Raw genomic sequence first — 23,961 nt, 5'->3', positions numbered from 1 at the left:
TTTATAATTAAACTTATAAATATTTTTTTATGATAAATATTAAATTCATAACGGTTTTTCTCTCTTAACTTGTCTAAATAACTATAAGAAAATGTTAACAATCACACTCTCTAATATTTTTTTTACTGTTAGCATTAAATTTATATGAATTTTATTAATTATCAATAATGATACCATGTGAGATGTACTTAACAAATAAAAAAATATCTTAAAAATATTATGATAATACTTGTAGACAGGCCGTGTCTAATAAGTTTTAAGTCTAAGACAAATTTTTTATTTATGTCTTACTTTCATTTAATTAAATAATTTTTATTTTTAATTAATAAAATTATTAATTAAATATTAATAATTAAGAAGTTTCAATATCTAATGATAACTAATTCAATCACTATTTTATAGTGTACTTTATTAACATATATTGCATAAATTTAATAACTTAAATTTTAATATATTTAATACTTCTAATAGAACACTAATTTGTTTTTGTTAATAATTTCTAAAATTTTTAAATTAGAGAAAAAATTTATGATCACTAATATAAAATTAAGATAATATTTTTTTTTCAAAATCATATATATTGAAATTTAAATAATTTTTTTAAAAGTGATTTCATATTTTAAAATCTGGTGTGAATATAATAAAATAAATTAACTTAATATTTATAAAAATAATTAAAACTATAAATATGTTTTTAGAAGAGTGAAATTAACATGATATTCTTAGGATCTTATCACAATTATTTTTATTATTTTTTTTTATAGAAATTAATTCTTATATTCATTTTGATACCATTTTTTTTATTGAAATTCAAAACAAATGTAAAATAACTTTTAAATTGTAATAAAAGTTCACAAATTAATAATCTTATATATTATAATATTTATGCCTGTGTATGTAGAAATTTTAAATAATTATACATTAATTAGTTAATTATAATATAATAAAATATATTATTTAATTATTTATATTAAAATTATTTATTTTAAAAATTAAAAAAACCCGGAGATTGGGCTAAGGCAATGTCCTCAATGGTCTTAGCCACGGCCGTGCTTGTATGGTTATAAATAATAAAATTTAACATTAATTTTTATGAACCACTAGCATTAATAAGTCATGAATTTTAAATATTTCTATTATTTTAATCAATATTTGATATTCAATAATCTAAAAAATGATAAATATAAATATATAATAATAATAATATTATTATTATTATTATAGTGTAGTATGATAATTATATATATATATATATATATATGTATATATATTTAAAGATTAAATTCATGATCACATACTTAAAACTATTAACTGATGATGATAAATAAAACCTTGTATATAAAAAAATGTAAATAACCGAATTCAAATATTAAATTACTAAATTAATCTTAAATATTGTTGCCAAAAGAAAAAAATAATCTTAAATATATTAAATTTGTGTTGTTATACGACTTTTGAATGAAATGATTGTATAATTAATTCTAAAAAAACGTTTTAATGCAAGTGAAAGATACATACATGTATGTAATTATAGGGAGAATGAAATATTTATTAAATCTATGATTATTTAGGAGAGAGAAAGATTTATATATTTTAGTTTTAATTACTAAGACAAACATTATTATGTGTAGGTTAATTTTAAAGGAACAAGTAATTTTCCTTTTCTCCCTCTACTTTTATGTTATAAGTTAAAAAAAATATTTTTGAAGAATCTTCATAGTTCATATCCTATCAGTTAAACATTTTCATTGTTGTCTTTCTTCTTATATTTGAGATATGCATTTTACACACCACATCCATAAATAGACAAAAATTTATTTATTTTAATCATCTTAATCTATTCTCTTTTTATCTTTATTCATATACTTATCTTCTTATTGATTATCCTATTCGAACCTTTTATTTAAATTTATGTCTATATCTAAATTAAATTTTAATAGATTTTTAAATTAAATTACGAATATTTAAAATAAATTTATACTATAATTTGTTTATTATAAATAAAAATATATTTATATATTCGAAATATTTATTTATTGAAAATTTTAATTATATAAAAACAAATATTTATTTTGTACGACACACAATATTAGTTTATATATATATATATATATATATTAGATAAAGAGTTTAAATAAACACATCAAATAAAAATATTTAATATATTATAAATTCCAAGAAAATATTAATTAATTTTTAAATATTTAATTTAAAATATTAAATGAATTTTTATTAATTTCCGTTTTATATTTGAAGGAATTCATGTACAGTGAAATTTTACACTAACCCTTAATTTGACTCGATTTGACAGTTCAGGACGATCCCAATCGAATGAAGCAACAAAGAAGTTCACAGATTCACGATGGAAATGTGAAATCGATATTTAATAAAAAATATTTTAAAAAAGGAAGTACATTTAATATTATATGTTCAAAATTTAATTTTTTTCTAAAGCATAATTTATAGCTTTTAAAAATAATTTTAAATAAAGCACTGTACTAGCAAGCACCGCGTGTCTGGTTATAAACTGCCCATTTAAAAACGAATATCAAAGAAATAAATAAAATAGTTTTGTATTATTGTTTATTATTTTCCTACATAAAATCACTCAAGACTAAGTCCACTCCAGTAAGTATACGAATCTACTACTTTTGAACTTTCTCAAATAAAAGATTTTGCAGTAATGTAATCGAATGACATTAATAAAAAAGTAAATAAAAATTACAAGAGTTCTACAAACAGAAAACAATAATTATATACAACTCACAAATATTATTTAAGTAAATTACAGATTATTTATATAGATAAAAGTGTGTTATATTTTTTTTATTTATGTTATATTATATATATTATCACGATCACCATGCCATTTTTTCATTGAGTATCCTCTGAATACTAATTAAAAAAAAAAATGATTTTCCTTCTGACTTCATATTCCTTGCTTGTTCTTTTTAGGGATTGTTCAAACGTTATGTTTCTTTGTGGCTTTTAGTTATATCCAATGTCTATATTTCCCACACACACACAAAAATAATCCTACGAATATACTTAAAAATTTTATACATAAAATATTTTCATTAGAAATTAAAATAATATGTATTAATAATACTGGCTCAGAATTTATTTATTTATTTATTTATAATTTCTTAATTAATATCCTAAAAAATTTAAATAATTCTCTTGTGTTAAATTTTCACACAACCATATCATATGAAAATTGTGTGTATCACTCTGTTCTTCTTAAGTTCATATGAAAATTTAACATGAGGTGAAAATTAGATGATATGTTCAGATCAACTCATGTTAACATTTTCTTTTTTACCACTTTTGGTGTACTGAAAACAAGGTTAGAAGTATACAACTAAAATCTCTCTAATTAATTAATTAATTAATCTGATACAAATAATTATTTTCTTTTTATCATTTGATGATATTAAATTACTTTTTTCATTCACATTTAATGAGTGATAGACAGTACACACACACACTCTCTCTCCAATAAAGTGATCAATCACATATATTCAACAATTATATTAAAAAAATATGGTCAAATATTAGTGTGGGAGTTACAGTGTGCCAATCTGAGCTAGCTAGATGCAAAAATCTTAACCAAACGGCCATACCTCTATGATCAAAATCTTTAATAAGTATAATATATGCTCATCATCATTTCAGCACCATATATCGATATTCAACCATGGAAGAATTTCCCTCTCTGATTGAAGGCCCCAAAAACATTGAACCAACCATGTCAAGGGATTGGTCTCAAGAGTCAGCAGGGATACCCCACAATACCCTAATCACTCCACACATTGGAACTTCTTCTCATTCTCAAGACTCGGTCAACAATTTGACCAATTGTTCAAATCACATTGGTGATCTCGAATCTTTATTAGAGGCAATTCTAGACGAAAAACACATAGAAGAATGTCTAATCCGATCCAAGTTATTGTCGTACCAAATTGGACCCAATGCAACGTACATGTCATCTTTGGTAATTTAGTTCTTACAACGATACACTCAATTTTATTTTCCTTATCGTGAAATGTTGTGCAACAGGAATGAGGGGGAACAAAATGATCCTACCAAAACAATCAGTAGCAGGAGCTCTGTCTATAGGGGGGTAACCAAGTACGATTCTCTTCGAAAATAAGTTATATTTTGTTTATTTAATCGTGTTCCAATTTTTTCCTAATGAAAGGTAATTAAATTAATTTTGAAATAGGGCCAAAGAGGATCGTTTCGAGGCATTTGTTTGGGATAACACCGATCCTGAGGGGAGAGGAAAAACAGGTTCAAATAGCCTTTAAATTATATATATATTTTTTCAATTCTCCATTTTTGCTATCTCAAACTAACTGGACTTTATCTTTACCTGTATGCTTGGATCTTCTTCAACTATTGCAGTTTATATTGGTAAGTGCACATGTTTTTTCTATATGAAATGTTGCCTATGGTTTTCCTCACACAATTAGCACAATAAAAAACATGGTTTTTTTTTTCTTCATGTGAATCTTTTTATTCCTTGTTTTGTGTTGTCATCGATACTATAATTGATTTTTTTTTTCTTTTCTCTTTGGAGTTGACAGGTGCTTTTGCGAATGAAATTGACGCTGCTAGAGCTCATGATATGGTGTCAATTAAGATAGGGGGCTTGAACACATTAACAAATTTTCCGGTATGCCGTCATAGATAGATTCGTGAATTTTATTGAAAAATACTTGTCGTGGATTTTGATTTAATTATCATTAATAAGTTGAGTTTCATCTGATAAGCATATCTGTTATTCGTAGGTGAGATGCTATTGGAGAGAATTGGAGGAAATACAAAGTATGAGCAAAAAAGAGTATATCGAGGCTGTTAGAAGGTAAGACGTGAATTGTGTGTCTAAGTTATATATTATAGTATCCTTATGTAATGTTCTTATGGTGTCCTTATATATGTAGTATTTTTATGATACTTGTTAATCAAAATTTAATAAATAAATAAAATATATATTTTTATTTGGATATTTTTCTCTATAAACACTTACAGAAGAAGAAAATAAGAAAAAAAAAAACATGAATTTAATCTCTATTACACAAGTTAATTTCAGGTTACTGTAAGAGAAACTCAATTAATTTTACCTTCTTATTTTCTTTTCTTATAAATATTTATTAAAAAAAATCTAAATAGGAGCATATTTAATATGTTACAAATATTTAAAATGCCTATTTTTATTTAATAAACAAAGTAAGGTGTGATAGGAGGATTGAATTATTCTTGCAACTACAATAATATGATAAAAATTAATAATATATCTTATTTTAATCTTAATTTTATATGAGATCATATCTTATCCTAATCTAAATTTTTTTAAAATAAAACAAAATACTTAATCCGAACCTTTGATTAGACTATTGTTAGAATCTAATTCATCTCTAAATTTGAATAAAATTGATAATAATGAGCTAAATTAAGATTAAGTCTAGACAAAATTGTGTTAGACTCAAAATACAAAGAAAATATAATCATAAGGCAATCAAAAGTTATTTTTAAGGAGATCAATGTTACAGATTATGTTTCATATACATTTGTTGTACTGAGAATTAAAGACACTTAATTGATGTAAAATAAGAATAATCATATTAAAAAAAAAAGAATAATCTTTACCTGTAATAGAAAAATTGTAATGACAGCACTATATATAATTGGAACCTATATATCTCGGTTTGTTTATAAATGTCTTACATAGACACCATTTTTTGTTTTAATAACTTAAGCCAGTTCGACCTATGATACTCTTTTACCATTAGAAACAATTGCTTGTCACATAATCGGTAGCCTACGCACAATGATTAGAACTGTCATTCCTTTCATTACATTATCCGTGGGATAATCCTTCAATGTCTACCACTTTGTGAACATAAGATAGAAAGGGAGCTATAATAATATATACACCCAATAATAAGTAAATACTGTGGACCATTTATGGAGTACAAAGCAAGCATGATTTAAAAATGAGAAGAGTAATGACTATTGAGTAATCAATAAATCAATAAGCTAGCCTAGTAATATAGTGTACAAACATTCATACATGATCTTCTATACTCTTATAGTGTTGGACTATCACACCCCTACTTTATATGAAAAACATAACATGATAAAATTAATATGAAGGAGACAGTTTTATAGACAATGATAGTAGTATTGTTGATTTATTTTTTTTTTTTGTTGAATTGTAGTATTGTTTATCTAAAATTGAAAGAAATTCAAAACAGTATGGAGTATATACTCTCACGGTACTAAATGTAGCTGTGCGCATCAGCGCATGAACGCATGCCTGTATATGCTTGTATATGCATGTATGTGTAATTATATGCGAATCTTCTGTTTACGTGTTTGTGTAGTTGTATTAAGTGAAGTTACATTATTTAAATTTGTTCATGTAATGTTAGTGTGTTAGTTGCATGTAATATTTAACAAAACATGAGTGATGTGTGAGATCTATATATTTGGTAAAAAAAAATGATCAATATGACTTATTTGGTATCGTTAAAGAAAAAAAATTGTATAAAGTAACAAAGTGATGTATAGACTCAAAAATTAAAAATTATATATAAATAAATTTATGTAACTTTAATAAGTTACACCACTAAGAATCTAGTTACTTATTTTTTAAAAACTATTGAATGTATAAAGTAACAAAGTGATGTATAGACTCATAAAAATTAAAAATTATATATAAATAAATTTATGTAACTTTAATAAGTTACACTATTAAGAATCTAGTTACTTAATTTTTTTAAAAACTATTGAATGTATTTTTTATTTTCCAAATCAACTTTGTAAATTTGGTTCTAATATCCAACAAGATTTGAAATTGTGATTGCAATTGTTGTTATGGTTTCATCGTGCTTATTAACATTATAGAAAATTACAGATGCAGTTGATGTACTGCAGTTGCAGTTGGGGTGAAAATATCTTGATGTCGCCGCAGAAATCAGATTTAGGAACCATTTTCTAAACCTTTACAACCAAATATCAATGCACTTTTTTCTGACAACAAAATGAAAGTTAGGATTCTTTATTATGCTTGTGATCTCCTCCCCTCCTTTGTATTTGTTTAACTAGCAGGGCACATTTAAGCCAAATAATTCTTTAAAATTCTTCAACCATTGGTATTAGTTCATAAATAAGAAAAGGAAGTCATGATATATAACATATAAAAACATGACAAATTAAATTTCAGGAGGGGCAAGGGCTTTACTGACATGGAAACCCCTTTCCGTGGTGTCTACAGGTTTGCATTCCCTCTTCTTTATCTCTTTATTCAGTTTATGTCTCTCTCTCTCTCTCTCACATTCCCATCGGAAACAGGATTGGGGAGAGCAGGAAATGGGAAGCGAGGCTGAGTCGTGAGGGGTTTCCAACCATAAACTTGGGAATTTATTGTGCGTTCATATTCTAACACTTCCAATTCATTTTCTGATTTATGCCACACTGAATTGTTCAGCATCAACATCTATGTATGACAACTACAAGTTAGTTATTAATACATAATCAATAGAATATGTTTGACCACTCTACTATAAGGTTTTAATGGTAATCAGTGTACAAAGTTTTGAATTATCAATTAATAGAAGTTATTATCTTTTAAAATAATTGTTTTAAAAATTACGAAATTTATTATATATGGTTATTTGTGATTGAATGACAATATAAAATTATTTTACATTTTTTATATATAACTTATTTTCTCTTATATTAAATATATCATAAGAATCTTAAGAACACACTACTTCTTAACATATTTATATATTTTGTAATTAAGATTCATTAAAAATTAGAGAATCATAAAAAAATTTAGAATGTGAGGTCCATAGTGTAAGTTTAACCTAAGACACATGTTTGTCTACTTCAGACACCGCAGAGGATGCAGCCAGAGCTTATGATATTCTATCAATAAAACTGAAGGGATATGATGCGGTTACCAATTTTGATTTGCATTCCTATGAAGTGGCGGGAATTATGGAGTGTGTAGTCGCACAACAAACGGATGGATCAGTTGTTTTGCAGATGGTAGGAAGCAACAATGAAACTGAAGCAAATCCACAAAACAGCTCCCTAGACCAAAACAATCCTCAAAACAGCTCCCTAAACCAAAACAACCCTCAACAACCGGGCAACTCATCATTTTCTCATGGCAGCCAAAACCCTAATCTCATATCAAACAACCCTTGTACTCAAGGAAACTCATCATTATCTCATGGCAGCCAAAACCCTAATCTCATCTCAAGCAACCCTTGTACTCAAGGAAACTCGTCACTTTCTCATGGCAGCCAAAACCCTAATCTCATTCCAAGCATCCCTTGTACTCTAGGCAATGCATCATTTTCTCATGGCAGCCAGAGCTCTAATCTCATTTCAAGCAACCCTTATACTCTAGGTGGATTCACTGGTGGTGCCGGAACTAGCGGCAATACAATTTTTAACCACGGAGGAGAGTTTCCAACTCTGAATGCTACACTGCAACAGCCCCTTCAGACTCAATACCAAGTGAATGTTAACAATAGTTACAATCAGAACCTTCTCATCAACAACAACCAGTTTCTGCTTCAGAGTTGTAGTATTCCTTTGCTTGCTCGTAGCACCCAAAACCTTGACCTAGAAAAGTGTCTCCATTTCCCTGATTGGCCATCTGGTTTTGGAAAACAATTACTCGGGGGGAACGTGGAATTGGAACCTGTACCTGTAAGTAATACTACTACCCCGAATGTGCAGCATCAAACCCATGGGGTACTGGTGAGTGAAAATACAAGAGCAATAAATGGAGTTGGATCATTTGGGTCTGAGATTCGTCCCGTGGAACCATCTAATCTGGGATTTGGAGCAATAAATGGTGTTGGTTCATTTGGGTCAGAGATTCGCCCAGTGGAACCATCTAATCAGGGATTTGGAGCAATAAATGGTGTTGGTTCATTTAGGTCAGAGGTTCATCCAGTGGGACCATCTAATCAAGGATTTGAAGCAACAAATGGTGTTGGCTCGTTAGGGTCAGAGATTCATCCTGTGGAACCATCTAATCAAGAATTTGGAGCAATACAGTTGCCGTTACCTGAACTGAACCAAACTTGTGAGCCTTACAACTGCAATGCCAATGTTAATGCCTATACTTTGAACCAGGCACCACTTCACCAATTGAACTCCTGCTTCTCTAATGGTTTTCCAATACCTAGTTCTGAACCAATCTACAATGGTTCCCAAATTCAGGCGACTGAAAGTCAAATTGATTTGGACATGCGAAATTATCTCAACAGATCTTACATAGAAGACAATGATTTCGCCTGTGATTTTGATATATTTGGGACATCAAATGGGGCTAGACAAGGCCTCTAGACCCTAGTACTGCTAGCTAGTAACTACAGGTTTAGTTTACAGAATAAGAACTGGTTGGTTATCATTAGTCACTCAAAGCAGATGCAACTTTGGCTCAAGCAATGTGGTGAGTATGATATAGAATCTATCTTGAGTCAAATTTCTGAAACTCATATTTCTGTTACCTATGATTGAGTCTTGTGATAGACAAATCCAGATGGTTAATTTTGTTTTATTTTTCTTCATAAATTTGGAATGTGGACACTGTTGTTTTCATGAGTGTCGTGAACTTAAAGTTCAATTTGAAAAGATCTAAATATGACTCGCGCGCGATTTGACTAGCTCTAAATTAATTAGTTATTTCTTTTTGCAAACCTAGAGCAGATGATAATGCTTTTGTTTATCTCTAGATCTATTGGTGAAAAAAGTTTCACTTAATTAGGAACTTTGCTTCTCGTTCATTTAGACACTGGCAACTAAATTTTAGTAAATTTGCGAATGGCATGAATTCGTGGGTATATGAATGACAAACTTTAATTTGTAGTTAAGTTATGATTAATGTGAAATATATCACAGACATATAATTATATATTGAGCTAGTTTCTTAATTGTTTTGTTATGAACTACATTTTCATTGAAGTTTGTATATTTCTCATTTTACTCAATAATAATCATATTTAATTCAAGTTTACTTTGACTTCAAATTCGAAATTTTTTTTTTAAAAAAATTCTTTCAAAAAGCTACAAATAGCTATCATTTCTCAATTAAATTGAGTTAAATATGATTATATTAAGCGAATGTTATTTTAAAAAGAAAATATAGAACCTAATATAAATTAATATATATTTATTGAAAAATATCAACCCTTAAACGAATATTGTATCCTTAGGATTAACCTTATTAGCTCCTAGACATGACACACTTGGGTTCACCCAAAAATAAATCATTCTACATCTTGGAAAATATTCTCAATAAAATGCATATAATTATTATAAACAAGAATAAGTACAAAGTATACATAAAAAAGTAAATATTATTTTACTTTAGTAATAAATAAGTAAAAAATCACTTTTTATAAAGTTCAATATTTTTTTTCTAAAAAAAATGAAAAAAAATCATGATATCATGATGGCATTTAATTATTTATTTATTTTATTTTCATTTATATGTGTAAGATTTGTAAAATATAATTAATTTGTTTACCTACTAATTGTTTTAATAATTTATTATATATACAAGAAAATATATTGAATTTATTAAATATATAAACATTATATAAGTTATATGATATGCGTGCTTTTACTTTTTCATTTAAATATATTGCTTATAAGGAAATTTTAACTCACTAATAATTAAATGCATAAAATAATAAACAGAGAATATTCAGATTAAATTATTAAATCATAATTTTAAACAATTTTAAAAATTATATTAATATTTATTTAAATATCATATATATATATATATATATATATATATGTGTGTGTGTGTGTGTGTGTGTGTGTGTATGTATATGTAGATATTCTCTAGTGTAATAAAATATCTCATTGTGTATTTAATAATTTTCATATTATATTATGCATTTTTTTTGTGAAATTAACTTTTAATTTGAAATGTTTTATTAATTTCCTTTCATATATAATATTTATAAATGAAATATTCAATACATATTTTTAGATATTTAGTTCTGTAATAGTTTTTTTTATTTAGCTATCACAACTTATTTTATGTGTGTGATATAATACCGTATTTCCATTGTACACATATTTGTGTTATATGATATATTTATATAGTTTTATCTGTTGTGGGTTAAAGGACACTTATTTTTATATTAATTTTTTTAACAAAATACTTATTATCACACGAATAATTTATGGCTAATTATTTGCATGGGGTTCTTCACTAATTAAAAAACTTAAAAAATGGATGAAATCATCACAAAGTCTATTTTTATGAGACCATAAAATAAAAAAGAAGTTGATTTTATTCGGCAATCAAATGGTAATAAATAACATTTTTTTTTTACCAGAGACAAGTATTTTACTTAAATATATTTTTTTACCATTTATTTTAATTATATGGTTAATCATTTTCACGTGACGAGCTTCATTAATCGAAAAAAGAAATTAAAAATCAAATAAATCATTAACAACTAAGAAATCAGAATCTAAAAAGAACTATGTTTTATTCAATTTAAATCAATTTTAATTTTATACTAAATCATATCGAACACTACTTATGATAATATTTATACTTCCGCTATTTTTTATTTAAAATTAAAAAATTTATTTGATAATTTTTATAAGAATCAATCTTAAATATCACGTGTATTAATTATTTTCTTGTAAGAAATACACTTAACTAAAACTATTTATTTATTTTAATTCTAAACTAAATCACATCGAACACTACTTATAAAAATATTTATAATCTCTGTCTTTTTCCTAAAACGCAAAATTTAAAGTTATTTATTTTTGTCATTTTTACAAGAATTAATCTTAAATATCTCTTGTTTATTAATTAATTTTTTTTATAAGAAATACATATAATTGATAATATTTTTTTAATTTAATAAGTAATTGGTAGAGTAAGAATTTCATTAAAATGTTAGAGTAGTTTAATTTGAAGAAAAAATTAAAACAAATTTAACGTTATCAAAGTAAATATACCTAATGGTAAAGTGTTTGAATAATATATATAAGTATTATTAATATGTTGAAATAAGATATTTAATTATTATAATTATTATGAATTAAAAATTTAAATATATAATTTTAATAAATTAGATAATTAGATTTTATAATCATAAACTTTTTTTATATATAGAAATTTAACTTTTATAACCTTGCATGAGATGTTCACACGAGATAAAAATTATATCATATGCTGTGTGTAATTGTCTTCATTCAAGAGAAATTTGGATATGAATAAAGAATATTGATGAAAGTTGACTAGAGAATTCTCGAGTAAAGAAGATTGGTGGAGTAGTGAGAGATGTTGTTGGTAGATGGAAAGAGAAATTTGCGAACTTGTTCGAAGGAGGAAACTCCTTACATGCAAAACTTTTTGCTTTGGAGATAAGATTGTGATTATATTGGGAGGAGAGATTTAAATTTTTTCTTTGTGAGTTAGATTGTGTAACCTATCACCTCGATTATTTTTTAGTATTCACAATATGATTGTTCACAGTATAAACATGCACATATTATTTCCAATATTAGAGAGTTTTTCTTCATGATTGACATGTATATTACAAAAATATTCCTAAAGAGAGTAATGATGTTGCTCATGGGTTAATTGGATGAGGAGGCAAATTTAGTTCCACGAGGAGCCCTCCAAAATTTATTTTGCATGAAATTGGATAATATTTCATGTAATTTTATTTATCAATATACAAAAAAAAAAGCTCTCCATCATTAGGTATGAAAATTAATGTATATTTAATTATTCTTTTTCAATATTAATGTGGCAAAAAAAATAGTCAATTTAATATTCAAAACCACCGTGATTCTTAAATTATTAAACACAATAAATAATACAATAAAATTCTACAACTTAATATTTCTTGAATTCTTCATCAATTACATAATTACTTTTCAAATCTCAATTCTAATAAATTAAATTCAGTTTCAAGTTTATATTTAACATTTATTCTACTATTTATATTGTATTTAATTAAATTCAATTTCAAATTTATATATTTAACATTTATATATATATACATATATAATTTTTAAAGTTATTATATATATATATATATATATATATATATATATATGTATGTATATATATATATATATTTAAATTCCATGCATATGTTAAATTTAGAGTAAATTAATATATTAAACCTTTCATATTCATTTTATGATTATTTTTAATAATTTAAAACAAAACAATTTATCTAATATCTCTTTATTTTCTCCTTACATATTAATTATCAAAGTTTATTAATAGATTTCATAACTTTCTAAACTAATAATAAATTTCAGCAGTTAAAATTAAAAAAAATCAATTTAATATTAATTTAATGGTCAAGTAGACGATATAAATATTATATTGATATTTCACTTAATATGTTTATTGAAAATTGATAAGATCTTTATGACATTGACTGAAATTTATAAATTTGACAATTATCAAATAAATTTGTAAACTACTCATATCTAAATAGTTTATTTTCCTACAAACTTAACTAAATATTAATTAATATTTGGAACATAATTCATAAGATTAGTTAAATATAATTTTTTATTAATAATTTTATTTTTTAGTAATTGATAATTAAATATTTAATTAAACAAAACAATAACAATAAACATGTATTTAATTTCAAAATACTCACATTATCAATTTTTAATGTACATCGTATTGGTTAAAATCTAATTATATAAAAATTAAAATCAAAATTTATTTATTTTATATATACTAAAAATATATTTAAATAGATAAAAATTCATTTATTTCTTTCGTTTGCTTTTTAATTCAAATCTCAAAGTTTTCTATCTCCTTTCTTATTTTGGTTCAACCAAATGAGTCATAATTAATTGTAATGATGTGCGTGGCTGGTAGTGTATCCGTTACCCCCATTCATGCCAGTTTTCAGTCAGTTTTGTGTAGAAGAAAAAACGTAAGATGTTGCTTCTAGAACATCTTTTTTGTGTGGGACACATCCAAACAGATTAGAAGTGTCCATCTCAATAACAGTTGTCATATAGGATAAACGTTTAAATTTGACAGCGGTGATTTTACAGAAATGCAAATAAAGTATCATAACTATCATCAATATATCTGTAAATGGTAAATATAAATGTTAAACAAGAGAAAAAATAAAAAAAACCTATAAAATATACATATGCTTCATTGATAAAAGATTTTTTTTAGTGATAAGATTTTTTTAAAATTCAAAATAAATAATATCTTATTAATATAGAAATGTGTATTAAATAATTTAATAAAAATAATAATAAATATATCCACTCAAACAAAATGTAAAATCATAATGTTTTAAGAGAAAAGGAGAAACTAAAGAAGCTACTCTATTAACATGTCGTTGTTGTTCTTAAAACGTGTTGTTATCAAGGAAAACTGACAAAGAAATTCAAGTCTCATGTGAATTGAAGAAAATTTTAAGTTAAAACTCACATTATCAGGGCTGGTACTAAATATAATGTAACGGGTAACGAGTGTATTAGAAAAGCTAAAATCTCTCCCATTCTAAGAGTTAACGTTTCAAAAGATTAATTAAAGAAAATGAATGAACCCTCGAAAAGGTAAAAGTGGCATGCAGCATACCTTGGGAAAGACAAAGAAACAGACATATATACATATCTCAGGACGTTGATCGACCCTAACTTCACAGATATTCAGATCCACTCAGTAGTCTTCAACTTTTTGTGTCTACCGAATCAGGTTGTGGGACGAGGATTCTACGACCAGCTGAGACTATAAATATACAGTAGTAAGTAGGAGCAGTAAGTATGTGTAAACGCATCTAAAATTTTTCATTCTACGGATCTATTTTTCTTTCTTCTGTTGTGGTAAGACTTCATTTATACATAATTTGAGTATATTCAAGCCGATCCAACAAAAAAAAAAAAAGAATTGGTGTTAAAGAATTTGCTACACTTAATTAAATTTAGATCTTGACTTTGAATTGTTGCATCGATTGGATCTAAAGACCTTGACTTTTTTGAATCGAAATTGTTCTCCTGTTGGTTGCATTAAGATTACATATCAATATTAGTTGTTATCTGTTTTCTTTATAAGAGTACCACTTTGATTTAGCTTTTAGGTTATTGATTTTAAGTTTTTAAGAAGATTGTCTTTGATCTGATGGTGGTTTGTATTTGTGTAACTTCTGTTGAGTATCTCTTGTAATCAACTTTCAATATATTCTCTTTGATTTTTCAAAAAAAAAAAAAAAAAAAGAATTGAGTATTCTTTTGAGCACCTGTTAATTATTGCATGTCAAGGACTAGCACCTAGTTAGCTAAGAGGCTTTATCTATTAGATATGCAAATCTCAGGGACCCAATCCATTACCAAACCACAAAAATCTTTGTTTAACATGATTCAATTCCCTTAATTATTTGGATTGTTAATTCCTTATTATTATACCAATTTAAATAAAAGATTAATCGTATCAAGAGAATACAGAAACTATATATGCATATAACTTTTATTTTGCCACAAACTTGTAGAGGTCACGTTTTACTCCCAGTTCTGGTCTACATCGAGAGCTAGATAGGAGCACACACTGAAATTAGAGTTTCAATTTATAAGTATAAAACCATCCATTGGATTTGAACTCATTGGCTGCTGTGAGACAACAATCTCTTTGTTTAGGGCTTGGTATAGGAACGCATCCTATGTTATTTTAAAGGAGAGGAAAAAATGGGTGGGATTTAAGTTAATGAAGGAATGAAAAGGGAAAGGAAAGGTGATTTTTCATATTAGTTTTAGTTGAAGGAGAGGAAAGGGGAGAGTCTCCTTGTTTGTTTTAGTAAGGAGAGAGAGAAAAATAATAGTAGTCTTAACTATAATAAAACTATCTCATACTTTACCGTTTATAATGATCCTATAATACTCAAACAGTATTACCTCTGGTTGAGGAAATCTTTGGTCTAGACAAAAAACTATCCATGCCCTAAGCAAATAATCCAGTGTTTCATTTCTTGCTTCTCTACATCCCTGGTTTTTACATTTTTTTTTCCTTTATCCTTTTTTTTTTTTCAAACAATCAATCTTCTGTTGACATTTTTGCAAATGCACCGTCGCAGGTAAGTGTTTATTTACTTGGTTAGTTTACTAAGAGTAATTTGCATTGATCTCTTCAGGATTTCTCATCGCTATCAACAAGAAACAAGAAAAAGATGCTTCCAACGAATTATGATATTTCATCTGTTCAGCCTACTGTTGCTGCTTCTGAAGAAATCTCAGATTTTGGTCATCAGAGGGAGGATACGGAAGAACCCCATAGCTATCAGGGAGTACAAAAGTATATTTTCAGTATTCCTTTATATCTTTGCGTTTATAAGACTGCATTACTTATTCTCTGTGGATGCCTATGAAACTGGCTAATATGGGTTTTTGTGAACCCAGGGTCAAGGATAAACCAATCTATATAGGTCAAATACCTGACAATGATGCAACCAAGAGTGATCGATTAAGTAATGTTTTATGTACATTAACTCAGAATTTTCATTCTCTATATTTTTTTTTAATAATTTCTCTTAAATAAAAAAAAAAATTCTATTGGACACTTGATAGGTTCAAAGTTCTTATATTATTGTTACCTGTGTATATCTTGCAGTATATCTTGGTGAGTGAAGCAACACGCTCGAGTAATTTTTGACGACTTCAAAAGGGGAAGTGCAATAATTAATTAAACTCTGATAACTTGACCTGAAGTGGTTTTTGAATAAGAACATTTCAATAAAGTGCAATGGAAACTTGTTTATATATATTGCCCTAATCTAAGTAGCATTTTGTTTATGGTGAAAAAAGAGTAATTTTGTTATATTATTATCTCCAATTGCAATTAATGACTTCTATTTATATGAATTAAACTGATGATGAAAATAGTTTTCCTTTATAGATTTGGTCATTATGAATATATCGTGGGTGCTTCCACTGATAATAAATAATTTGAGCAGGTAAATTTGACAAGGACGTACATGCAGCCAGGGCTCATGACTTGGTGGCTCTGAAACTTGGTGCAAAAACAAATTTTCCGGTATGCTACGCTACAGTTAGATTTACTGTCATATCTGATATGCATGCATGTGCATACAAAATATAATACAATAACAAGAACAATAAAGTAAATTGCACAAATTAACCTCCTTTGAGTTTGAGTAGAATTACACAAAATTAATTAATCTCTTCTAAAATGAATGTTAATTTTTAAAACATAAATTAAGGTTATCTGTGTTAAAGCTATAATCAAGAAAACAATAGTGAAAGAAATGAAAGATCATTTATCATTAATATTTCTGTTTAGAATATTTTAGGAGAGGATATGATTGGACAGATAAAAATTTAGAAGATAGAATGACACTGTTACAAGATTAGCATAATTTTCTTATAGCATATAATTCAGATACATTCCCCTACAAACCGGTGGATTAAAACTTAGAAACAGTACAGATTTTTATGGCAGTTCCATCTACATAGTTTTCTCTCTCTCTCTCTTTTGTCTAAGCATAGTTTTTTCTTTTGATAAATGAATTAATTTATTCCAAATTCTTAGAGAATTCTACATACAAATGACTTAATCATGATTTTAAATTGCGGATATGGTACAATTGCGGACATAATAACTATTTTCATGTGAATTGTGGTTAATATAACGTAAAATTATTATATATTTACATTGAATATAAATAAATAGTTCTATAATAATAAAAAATAATCAATTTTTTTTCACCTAATTTTTTATTTCAAATCCCTTTCTCTCTTTTTTAAAATGCATCATACATCTCTTAACACTCTAACCTACTATCATTAGTTGACTCTCTCCCTCTCTTAATAACCCATGTGATCAAAATTATTAGATTAAAAGATTAAAATTTTGAATCTATGTATATCTTTTGAAAAAAAAATGGAATAAAATAGTGTTATAATTGCATTGTGAAATTTCCAATACTTTAAAAATACATTGTATTTGCACATTCTTACGAATGCAAAAAGCACCATAATAGCAATATTGTGGCTGCAACACGTATTGTCAACCGCAATTTATAACCTTGATCATAGTTAATAATTTTTCAGAAGTTTTGGTGTAAGCGGTCACTTTAACTCTAGTTAGTTCTAAAAAATCTGCTGCACTTTGTATCGTTTAAGATGGAAAAGTTGGCTCGACAATGTAATCTGAATAGAATGTAGAAAGAGCCTTGAGAGTCTTGTTTCTCAAACTTGGATACTATTAATTAATTGATAATTATTTACCTTTTAATGAGCCATGTGATAGGCGACTCAAGATGCTTTATTAATTTTATTTTAGAGAAAAACTTGATTTTATTGCATCAATTTTGTCCCATGATACCTTGTTCAGGAAAATCAATACAAGGGAGCAGTGGAGGCTATGACTGATATGACACAAACGGAAGTTGTGGATACTGTCAGAAGGTAATATCAGAAAGAGTAACATTCGTAGTTTTCTTGGTAGTTTTAACACAATTCATTTTCAACCACTTTCTTTTTATACTGAAAAACGCATATTAATCAGACCACATCATTTTGCTATCTCCATATGTAGGTTAAGTTTCACTTTTTTCAAGTCAATATCCACTTATCGTGGAGTCTACAGGTATAAACATAACTATATAGCTGTCTATTAATTTCTAGCTATTATACACGTTTATCTCCCTATCTCTCATTTTTACTTAATTATAAAGCAGAGATTTACATACTGGGAAATGGGAAGCAAGTTTTGGTAAAGGCAGCGACGACGTCAGATTCCTTGGAATATTCGGTGAACTCTTTTTCCCTGGGTATATATATATGTTTAACATGCATAGAGTAAATTACCCTAAAAACTGATGACATCTCGTGAAATTATACTAACACTACCTGTTTTTATAAACTTTAGAGTAACCTCTCCTATACGGGATATAATCATCACAATGTTAATGTAATGTTTTAGAAGTGTTAATGAAATATTTTTCAAACAATTAAGAAAAACTATTGTAAAAATAAAAAAAACTATGAAAATTTTGTGCAAATTCACAAAATCTCTGGTGTCAGTGTAATTTACTCATGTATATTTTATGTATTCCATACAAATTAGATTAGTTAAATGAAATATATTATATATATTTTATGTATTCCATACAAATTAGATTAGTTAAGTGAAATAAATCTGAAGATGATATTATTGAACACGGTATAGTAGGTTAAGATTTGTTTATATTTTGTAATCACAAGGAATTTTTTTTCTCATATATATTTTAGTCTGGAAAGATAAGTATTTTTAAAATATATATTCATTTAAGCTATTTAAAGCATTGGTTAGTTTCTGAGACTTTTTAATTATGTAAACAGACACAGAAGATGCAGCAGCAAGGGCTTTTGATGTTGAAAGTGTAAGGTTGAAAGGACACAACGCCATTACTAATTTTAATATCAAGTTTTATAATGTTGATGCCATTTTGCGTGGAGAAACCAATGAAAATGTAATATATCAATCAAAAGGCACTGGGGCAGTGGAAGCAATGCCTTCTTTTGAAGAAGTGCTTCAGAACATTATTGCCAATGGCACCTCAAAAATACCAGATGATACAAGCAATGTGAAAAGGGAAGGGGAGCAGGAACTTCAAAGGCCAATAACGGGAAACGCTGAAGGACAGGAAAATGTGGCAATGGCTTGTGAAAGTAGTGAGGATGATGGTCAGGGAAGCTCAGCCTGCTGGTGTTTTCAGCATGGAAGGACCGATGCTTGTTAATAGGAGAAAAGTTTATCACCACAAAGAACAAGTTGATGATGTTACTGGAGGACTTCAGCATTAAGGCTTTGAATTAGTTGATTCTCTGGATTGGAGTTTTAATAACTTTATTTCAATATTGAACAGGTTTACCTTTCAAGTAATTTGTTGACCGTTGCTGAAGTTAAACATTGTTAGCACCGTAGTGTGCAAGACCTGGTGAGAGTTTGCATGCATTCTCTTTTTATGTTTGCTTTGAACATTAATTATATACTTTCTCGTTTTAAAGTTAATATACCAATCCTAGAGGGAGCATAGGGTTGTTTAAACTCTGGCTTTTCATTATTCTAGATTGAGCAATTTCATTAAGCGTGTGCACCTGGTGTTTGCATGCTCTTTTTAAGTTATGACAAAGTATTTACTTTAATTATAAAAAAAAAACAAAGTATTTACTTTCAAAACAACAAAAAATTTATTTATTTTTTTCAATGAAGATTCGTTATTTAGTTGAGTTCTGATTCCCATCTATGGTAAGATACCAGCGAAATCTTAATTTGTTATTGTATTGTATTTTTTTTTTTTTATAAGCAAAACTCCATCGAGAGTAAATTTTATTTAGTTGTTTTTTCTTGCCTTGGTTTTTATACGCTAGTTGTTCTTTGGATGAAGCATGTATAACCTCTTCATTTCTTTTCCTTTTTTTTTGGGAAAATTTTGATATATATGGTCCACACATACATGCAAAGAAGATCAGTGTTGATTTGATTGTGTTAGATATGATTAAACACTACTAGATTTTAATCCTTTAACAACATTTTTTTTTTACATTTATTAAAATGTTACTATATATTAAATAAATATGTTATTTTGTAACACTTTTTGAAAAATGTCATTATAGGTAGAGTAACATTTTTTATTTTAATATTATTCTTTCTCATTGTTTTCAAAATCAAAGTCCCATATCGAGTAAAAAAAATTTACAAGTTATTTTGCAACATTTTTTTGAAAAATGTTACTATAATTGCTTCTACAATTAAAGTCTCACATCGAGTAAAAAAAAATATATTTCTCTTATATCTAATTGTAACCCATAATTAAAGTCTCACATCGAAAGATTAATGACTCATAAAGAGTATATATACTCATATAGTTATATTTAAGATAAATAAAATTTGATATTCTATATATAATTAGTGGTGACTAACTAAAAATATCTTTTCCTAAAAACTTAAAGGAACTCTTAGAAGTTTAGGAGACATAAAAATATAATAATTGATAGTAATATCTAAATTAAAATTAATTATTATTTTATAAAGTTAACAAAATCTTGGCAACATCATTAAAATGTTACAAAAAATTATCAAAATATTACAAAAATACTACTTTGATAATATTTAAAAAATGTTACCTAATTATGCAAAAATATTATTAAAAGTCTTTAGCAACATGAACTATATATAATATTTAATAATATATTGCTAAAACAAATTAGCAACACTTACACATAATTAAATATCATTTTTTTAAATGTTGTTAAATACCATTTGTGTTGTAGCGAGAGATTTCACATAAATAAGTAGTAAGTTAAAGTAACATAAATAAATGAGCATGTATGTTACTCTGCCTAAATCACTTTCATACTTTCATATCTCTACTAGAAACGATTTGCGGCCTCAAATGAATCTTAGTGTCATTTTAATGTAGAGAAATTACCTTAATCACCATTTATATAACCTGAGGTTAATCTCATATATATTTTGCTCTTCGATGAAAGACAAAAAATGATAAAAATAACCAATCAAGATAACTTCCGTACACAACTTTCAGACTTTCACACTTAAAAATAGGCCTCCCTCCAACCTTTTTGCTATCAAATGTATTTTTTTAAGCAAGCTCGTCATATTTTTAAAAGTGGACCAGTTAATATCAGTTTATAGAGTTTAATATCAGATTCTAATATAGTTTGACGTTCAAATCTCTATAATACTTCAGACAAAGTTAAAATGAAATGATGTCATTGACGTGTAGCTGGAAGGAGGAGGAGTGTGTCTTTATTATTCAAGGTTATATATAGAGTTACTGGTAGTTTCAGTACAACAAAATTTGTTATTAATGACAATAATTTAATGATAATAATTTAATTGCCACTATATGTAAAAATATTAATGGCTAATATATAATAGTCACTAAAAATGTATTTATATTACACTAAAGTTTATTATTAGCGACAATTATTTATTAGAAAAAACTTAAGTCATACATCGATTAGAGATAAGATAATTAAATAGTATATAAGTGAGTAATAACTATCACCTTATAGGTTCATTTTATAGGATTGACTCCTAATTCACTATTCTAAATTGGTATCAAATTACTCATTGTTATTAAGTTCAATAGTGCTATAAAACAATTAGAGAGTAACTTTCACCTTATAAATCTCACATCTCTTAAAAGACAAAATAATTAAAAAAAATAAATTAAAAAATATATAAATAAAAGACAACTCTCATCTTACAAATCTCACACCGAGTAGAGATAAAAAAGTATATAAGTTATAAATTTAGAAAATGAAATTATAGGAATAAATTATTTAAAGTAAAGAAGACAATTGAAAAAAATAACTTTTAATAACCTTTAAAATGGCTACTAGAATTGCCACTAAAAAAATAAGTTTTTCCGATAATTTAGTAGATCTTTACCGGCATTTTATATAAATGTCGGTAATAGTATTAACGATACTGAATACACCAGCCATTAGTTAAATGCTGGTAAAAAAAAATAATGATCATTTATATGACCGCTAAATAATAAATTAATTGCCACAAAAAACTAATTTTGGTGTTTGGTGAGATAAAAGGCGCAAAGTAGGAGCAAGTTACGATTTTTTATTTTTATTTTTATTTATCTTCTCTGTTGATTGAATGATGTATTTTGTTTATTAAAATATGGGTTGGATGTATGTATCTTAATGATTTTTTTTTTCTGCATCTTAATCCAATTTTATTAAGTGATTTAATATGAGCTTTGGAAATCACCATATTGGCAATTCCAATAGACAAGTGGTTTGAATTTATGTGTAGGGTTTAATAATGGGTCTAATAATATCCATGTTGGATGAATATTAGGTTACATGTCTATTTAAAGAAGAATATATATATATATATATATATATATATATATATATATATATATATATATATATAATCTTGGTTAACTTATATCTAGTGCTCTATGATGGCTCATTGCTTCATTCAAGAGTCGGTTTGTGAAAGAGAGAGAAGAGATTGAGAGATAGTTCTTATTCCTAACGTATACGGTTGTGTATATGCATCCATGAAATCAAATTGATCCAAAGGATGTTTTCAAGAAGTAGGCAATTCATGAATAATTGATTCTATTGTTTAGATGTTCTAAATCTTTGTAATAGATCTTATTAATTATTGTTATTATTATTATTTTGATTTGTTGGAGTATCTTTTTTCAACAAATATAGATTTTATATATAAAAAGGGTACAAGAGTCACTCAAAACCTATTTACAAGCATCAATCGAGACATGCTACATTCAAACACAATGGTTATATTTTATTTATTCAAGTCAAAAGAGGAATAAATAAAGGATAAATATTGGTTTTCCTGCCTTGCCTACATATAGCTGGTCTAAACCACCAAATTCTAGTAGCTTAAGCGCAAATCGAGAAACATTTACAATTCAATTCCCTCTCCGAGTTTTGCTTGAACCACAACTTTTCTGCTTAGACCAAGTTTGAATAAAGTGCACCCTGGATTTGGCTTAAGCCAAATAAATTTCGTTTAAGCCAATTTTTCTCCTTTCTTCCTCCTGCATTCCAGAACAAACTACAAACAACAGCCAACATGTTTGTTTCGCTTGTATTTGTAAACAAAATACTTATTCAAGCTAAATGGTTTTTCCCTGTACATAGGTATCATCTAATGAAGACAATTTTATTTAAGTCCAACAAAAATATAGTGGATGACAAAGTTTTCTTTCAAAATATTTAACTCAATTGTACATTCAATAGTCAAACTCAAAATAACTGGTTAAATTAAAACAATCTTACATAAATTGATCACATATTCAATAGTCTCAATTTGATATTGAATGTTGTATTTATTAAAATATATTTATTGGATTTATTACATGTGATATATATATATAT

The 23,961-nt window shown here is 26.6% G+C and overlaps 1 protein-coding gene and 1 long non-coding RNA gene across 2 annotated transcripts; both read left to right on the top strand.

The window, feature by feature from the left end:
* Positions 1–14,368: 14,368 nt before the first annotated feature.
* LOC145958870 (uncharacterized) lies at positions 14,369–16,535 on the top strand. The gene is made up of 3 exons (XR_014434413.1): positions 14,369–14,816; positions 16,194–16,354; positions 16,459–16,535. It is a non-coding gene; the product is annotated as an uncharacterized LOC145958870 (long non-coding RNA).
* A 140-nt stretch (positions 16,536–16,675) lies between these two features.
* On the top strand, positions 16,676–20,250 carry LOC109797991 (AP2-like ethylene-responsive transcription factor PLT1). The gene is made up of 5 exons (XM_083076407.1): positions 16,676–17,092; positions 18,413–18,486; positions 18,617–18,667; positions 18,759–18,832; positions 19,402–20,250. Exons 2-5 carry the CDS (start codon positions 18,443–18,445, stop codon positions 19,800–19,802), a joined length of 570 nt encoding a protein of 189 aa, XP_082932533.1. The 5' UTR covers positions 16,676–17,092; positions 18,413–18,442; the 3' UTR covers positions 19,803–20,250.
* The last annotated feature ends 3,711 nt before the right edge of the window (positions 20,251–23,961 follow it).

This window comes from Cajanus cajan, chromosome 6 (genome assembly GCF_000230855.2).
Source record: "Cajanus cajan strain Asha chromosome 6, NIPB_CcT2T_4, whole genome shotgun sequence".
In the NCBI taxonomy this organism is placed as follows: Eukaryota; Viridiplantae; Streptophyta; class Magnoliopsida; order Fabales; family Fabaceae; genus Cajanus; species Cajanus cajan.
This window is presented reverse-complemented; position numbering and strand designations above follow the sequence as displayed.